The following is a 5915-nucleotide window of genomic DNA, read 5'->3' as shown; positions in this document are numbered from 1 at the left end:
GAGTTGCACCGTGTGGGACGACCTTCATGTAATCTCGAGATTTTATTGTGATGTATGCACTTACCTTGTAGCATGAGCCAATTTTTAACTTTGAATCAAAATCAGCCTCTTTCTTTGGGTTGGCAGTTGCCTCTATTGCAGTTCCCTGTGGGTAGTTCATAGTTAAACTAAATTATGTGTTATAAATGGTCATAATGGTATATATATATATATATATATCTTTATTTAACATACATGTTTGTCTACAAAAAGGTAGCACAAATCTTGATCTGTTGTTTGTGATTTCAGATAATCCATCGTCTGTGTTTTCCACTTCTTGATGACTCTTATGTGTAGTGGAAGGGGCATTTGATTGGGTTTAACATCAACAATTTGCTGCATCATTTGCGTCCTGAGGAATATAGCGTGTAAGTAACAGTGGTTTTTATATTGAATCATTATACGGGAAGGTAAGCAAGATGTGAAAAAAAATAACATACTTTTGGTACAGGTTCCAAAGGGAGAAGATGTCAAATATGTTCCTGTTAGGGAAAAAAAAGGAAGTTAGTGCAAATGAGTCAGTTAGTGAATGGAAAAACAAAATGCATCAACAAATGGTTATGCAGTTGGGAAATTAGTAAGTGATAAAAGGGTATCTAATACATAGTTCTTTAGAGATTACGCTTACTGTAAGATCAGTATGTTGCTTGTTATCTTTAGAAGCGCCTATTGGTCACTGGTCAAGTCTAGTAAGATATATAGGTATATAAAAAAGAAAGAGCTGAGGATATTGTTATGAATTAGCGAGCATAATAATCTAAGGTAGCTAGAAAATAGGCATATTAATATTAAACAATATAAAGTGTAGTCTATTACGCCGTCTTTGAGAAATGGCTTAACCTTGTAATGATCATACAGGTTTCTTAATTATTGGCCAAAGCGTCATCTATTTCCTTTAGTGGCGCATTAGCATTTGGAACAAATAAAATTTTCAGTGATTGCGGAGATGTGGCACGTGAAAGTGCCACATAGAGTTGACCATGCCCAAACACTGGTTCAGGAAGATAGATACCAATTTTGTTCAGTGATTGACCTTGACTTTTATTTATCGTCATTGCATAACAAAGTTTTAGCGGAAATTGTTTTCTTTTGAAAGTGAAAGGAAGTTGTTCATCTACGTGAGTCAACGTGATTCGAGGTATATAGACACGTCGTCCTATTGCTGTACCGGTCATAATTTGTGCCTCAATGACTCTGGACAATAGTTGAGTGACGATCATCCTTGTGCCATTGCAAAGTCCAGATGTTTGATTGATGTTACGAATAAGTATTACTGGAACATTAACCTTTAGCTCTAATTCATGTGGGGGCAAACCGTTGAAATTCAGCATAGCTAGGTATTCCGTTGGATAGAGCAAGTCGATATCGCCATGGCAGCCGGCACGCGGGTTTATTGAGTCTGTGCTAAGATAAGTCTTGCTATTTCCCGAAGTCATGCCAAGAACCATTGTATTTATTTCATCCACGGTATCATTTTGTGGGCAAACTATTGCTTTTTCAGAGAGACTCTGAGCAGTTGGATTCTCAAGAGTTGGGCTATCGTAGATGAATCGAGTGAGTTCTTTGATAGCATTATCTCCTGGAGGTATCATGTAGTCTGACGGTATTTCAATTTGTTTTGTGTTAAGCGGGTCATCATCGTCTGGTGTGCCTAATACCCCGTCGCCCACCTTGCCATGCTGAGAAGGAAGCAACCTGAGTTCTGTTTGCTAAATCCATGTTTGGCCGTTGTAGTCGCATGTTCTCGGTCAGCTTGTAAACGTTGAAGTAAGGCCATAGATACGACCTAGGTAATGCCGAGTTTAAGATTCCCGTTTTAGATGCTTTTGGTTTAACGGGTAAAGTCTGACGGAAATCGCCGCTTAAGAGAACTGATTTGCCACCGAATGGCCTGCTACAATCACCTAATAAATCTTTTAGGCTTTTGTCTAATGATTCAAAGCATCGTCGATCATTCATTGGAGCCTCATCCCAAACTATAAGTGAGGTTTCTGTTAGCAGCTGAGCAAGTTGTGTCTTTTTCTTTATATAGCATAGTGATTCATCGGTCAGATCTATCGGTATTTTAAATCGTGAATGAGCTGTTCTGCCAGAGGGAAGTAACAACGAAGCAATACCTGAGGCTGCAACTGCCAAAACAATGTTGCCATCAGAACGTAGTTTGGCAATAATTGTTTTCCATAGGAAAGTCTTTCCAGTCCCACCATGCCTATAAACAAATGCCAGAACTTGTCTGTTTAGTGATAAAGATGTTATCACATGTTCATAAATAGAATTTTGCTCTGGATGTAGGCTGGAGCGGAATGAGTCATGCTCAATTCTAAGTGTTTGTCTATCGTGATTTCTCTCTTCCAACAACAGTCGATTAGTCAATGATGCAAGCACTTCTGGTTTAGGCATGGGTAATCCGTAATCAGACAATGAAGTCGAGGGTGTCCCAGAATGTAATAACAACTCAATTTCATAAAGAAAATATTGCATTTGATCTTCGTCATTTACTATGCCATGTATATGACTTGCATCATCACTCATTTTTTTCCATTGTTGATCGAAGAGTTTTTTGGGGTTTGACATCTCACAAAACAAAAGCATATGAGTGAATAAAGACCTTAATTCAGAAGCATTTGCCCACGTAGCAGCTTCCTCTATCGCAAGTGACCATTCATTGTCATCTCAAGTAAGCCGAGTTTCTCACACGCTATGCGATATGTTGGAAGGACTTCACCAGCAACGGTTCGTATGTCTACGAATGACCTACAACCTTTTTGATGTGATAAAAGCATTCGAAGGTAAAAGACGTCACCGGCACTTGGATGTATGTATGCAAGTCTACCGATTGCTGGTGTTTTATTTGTCAATCTGCGAAGCCAACATTTTCCCGTAGATTCCCACCTGTATTCAGAAAGGTAGTCAATGTATCATAGATGGAGGCCATTATCGTCAACACAGTTATTTTTTAGCCATTCTGTTAAGGTAGTGCGTCCGGCATTTGGATTGCGCAAGACATTCTCAAGCTTCTCATTGTCTTTGAATGTGACATTTTGCCTATTCTCTAGGTGAACAGAAAGCATCTACATGGAAGGAAAATAATTATTGGCAACTGACATAAAAGGTTTCTAGTGGATGTTTTGTAAGTTAAGAAAATTACCTGAACAGAAGGGTTTCGTTCATGAATCATGAAATTAAAGATTCTCCAAGCTGATTCATGTGGACAAATGAATCTGCTATCAACAAAGTCTTTAATTTCGTCAATTTCTATTGCAGCATTGCCTGTAGAGTTGCCTGGTGGGGTAGACGTCTTTTTAATAGTGTATTTTACACGGTCTGTGCCTTTAGATATGTATTTGAAAAGGTATTTTATAAGCATACTCCACCCGCAGTATTCGACATTTATATGGGCATGAAAATGAAGCAACAAAGAACGGTTGTATGGTACAACATAACCATTATCTAATGAAATGCCATTCTTTTGAACAGAGTGAGTACTTTGACGTCTCTTATAGCGTGCATAGCCATTGTCATCGAATCTTGTAACAGGCTCATAATCCTTAGGGAAATTTTTCTTACATGATCCTAATGCCATGCATAGTGAGTTAGGTTTGGCGATGCCGCAAGGTCCATGTATCATGAAGTCAGTGACAATTGTATACAAAGTTTGCTCCTTGATGGGATCTGGAATTTCCGCTGATATGTAGGCATCTAATTGTGCAGCGTCCTTTATTTTGTGTGCTTCATCAACCCATAAAAGAAGGTGACAATGAGGTAAACCTCTTTTTTGGAACTCTATGGTGTATAAGTTTGAACAACATAAATGAACGATTTTCAAGTAACATGAGTATAACTCTATAACAGATATGGAGTTTTGTATATAATGTGAGGCAAATAAGTTACCTGCAGTAACGTTTCCAAATGGTCTTCTAACTTTAAGAAAATTTACAAATGAAGTAACTTTCATATGGAAGACTCGTGCGATGACATATGGACGATCCTCCGATTTTAGGATTGGAAATTTGGTGATGTATCTATGAATCTCAGGCCATTTAACATTGCAGGTGAACGTAATGAAGTACTGTGGGTTTCCATGAACTTTGCATATTGCCAAGGCATCCTGATAGTGTTTGTACATGTAGCGTGGACCACCGGTAAACGTGCATGGCAAAATTATACGTTTGCCTATATCCTTTCTTTCGGTATCTCCACATCTTACTGCATCGTGTACTCCTTGCATGTATTCACTTCTAAGAGCATTTTGATTATATCTATGGAAGTTAAGCCTGTCTTGCTCGATGGACACATAAGCATCTACCAGGTATTGTTGGAAAAGACGTCCACCTCTTAGTAGTAAAGAATAGGTATTGGCACGATCATGTAATTGGTAGCAATAGAACATATTCCTAGTCAAAGTATTATTTTTGTTTGAGCTACTACCCTGTAGGCGTAAGTCACGGGACCAGCCACTTTCACCATGAATAAACAACAAAGGATATTGCAATGACATGTACAATGGGTGTAGTATGTTTATTCTTTGAGGGCCAGCGACCCTATATCTAATAACAATGTCAAACCCATTTGACTCAGGTCCAGGATCACTGATAATAGCACCAATGCAACCTTGGGTTGGATTATCATAACGTAAAGAGTTATAAGAATTATACAAACGGATATAGAATGAGGTTACATCAGCTGAGCGACACAGATCTCTTGCGTTCCTAAAAAGTTTAACCAGCTTGTTACTACTCTCAAGGATTTGAATAAGCAAAGCGACAGTCTCAGAATTCAATTGCGAGCGGCTATCGTTTCCGAATACGCTTAGTCTATTGGAAACTTCATTTTCAGTATCGTACAGGTACATTTGCAAGAACCGAGGACGTTCATTTGGTGTTGGATAGAAAGAGCCAAGCCAATGGTAAATCTGGCCTTCAATTTTGAAAATGTAAGGAGCAGATCCATCATTGATAGAATCGTCGACTATTCCACCAAAAGATGTCATTGAGAACATGCTATTGTATGTACGTATATTATCAAGAAATTCAGATTTATTAAATAGATGTAACAATGCTGCAGGAGGAAGGGAAGGAGAATCAAGCTTGACACGACCATGTTTACAGCAATGATTATAGCAAGCACGATTAGAAGACATCGCATTGACATGTTCATCGTACCAAAATAAGGCATTGCAGTGTTCACATATGCATGTACAATCACCGTTATCTATGTACGTGGAATTAGAGATCTCATTGGTACATGACGTAAAAGACGGACGAATAGGTACTGAAGTGGACGCATCAGGAGAAGAAAGAGATTTAGTAAATGTACGACGACGTTTTTGAGAATTAGACATAGTTAACAATAAGGTTTCCTAATATACTAAGAGAACAACAATTAAGAAAATAAAATAAACAGGTAAGCATATACGAAGCAAATTACAAACTAACCTGAACGGACGGTACCAACCAAAAAAACTGGAGAGGCAAAGCAAAAATCATAAGTAAAAACCAGCAGGTAGACGTACATACGCATAATCATTAAACAAATATGAAACAATGATAAGAGGCATAAAGATTCAGCTATGTAATAGTGACTGAAGAAAAAGTTTTATGTAAGTTTTTTTTAACCGTCAAAAACAATACGCTGCATTAAGCGCAGCCGCAATGTACGGCGAGCGCAGCGCCGTCATAATAGGCTTAGGTTAGAATGCTACCAGCTAGCTATCTGTCATCTTTTGAAATGGATCTAATTACTATATTCATCTTCAAGGTACTTCAAATTTTTTGTTTATGTTAAGAATAAACAATTCAAAATTCACATAGCTGCTCGCTTAACTCTAATTTTGGCTCACTCAAACTTATATAATAATTACTATTTAATAAGTATTT

General features: G+C 38.0%; 3 protein-coding genes across 3 annotated transcripts; all 3 read right to left on the bottom strand.

Annotated features, from left to right (window-relative positions):
- Nucleotides 1-902: 902 nt before the first annotated feature.
- LOC110945099 (ATP-dependent DNA helicase PIF1-like) lies at nucleotides 903-1631 on the bottom strand. Its single transcript, XM_022186737.1, has one exon. It carries the CDS (start codon nucleotides 1629-1631, stop codon nucleotides 903-905), a length of 729 nt encoding a protein of 242 aa, XP_022042429.1.
- A 43-nt stretch (nucleotides 1632-1674) lies between these two features.
- On the bottom strand, nucleotides 1675-2571 carry LOC110945100 (ATP-dependent DNA helicase pif1-like). Its single transcript, XM_022186738.1, has one exon. It carries the CDS (start codon nucleotides 2569-2571, stop codon nucleotides 1675-1677), a length of 897 nt encoding a protein of 298 aa, XP_022042430.1.
- A 113-nt stretch (nucleotides 2572-2684) lies between these two features.
- LOC110945101 lies at nucleotides 2685-5380 on the bottom strand. The gene is made up of 3 exons (XM_022186739.1): nucleotides 3188-5380; nucleotides 3001-3110; nucleotides 2685-2931 (listed from the first exon to the last, which is right to left on the bottom strand). Exons 1-3 carry the CDS (start codon nucleotides 5378-5380, stop codon nucleotides 2685-2687), a joined length of 2550 nt encoding a protein of 849 aa, XP_022042431.1.
- Between the last annotated feature and the right edge of the window lie 535 nt (nucleotides 5381-5915).

The sequence above is a fragment of the Helianthus annuus genome, chromosome 6 (genome assembly GCF_002127325.2).
Source record: "Helianthus annuus cultivar XRQ/B chromosome 6, HanXRQr2.0-SUNRISE, whole genome shotgun sequence".
Lineage (NCBI taxonomy): Eukaryota > Viridiplantae > Streptophyta > Magnoliopsida > Asterales > Asteraceae > Helianthus > Helianthus annuus.
The sequence above is the reverse complement of the archived record's forward strand: the minus strand, read 5'-3'. Positions and strand labels throughout refer to the sequence as shown.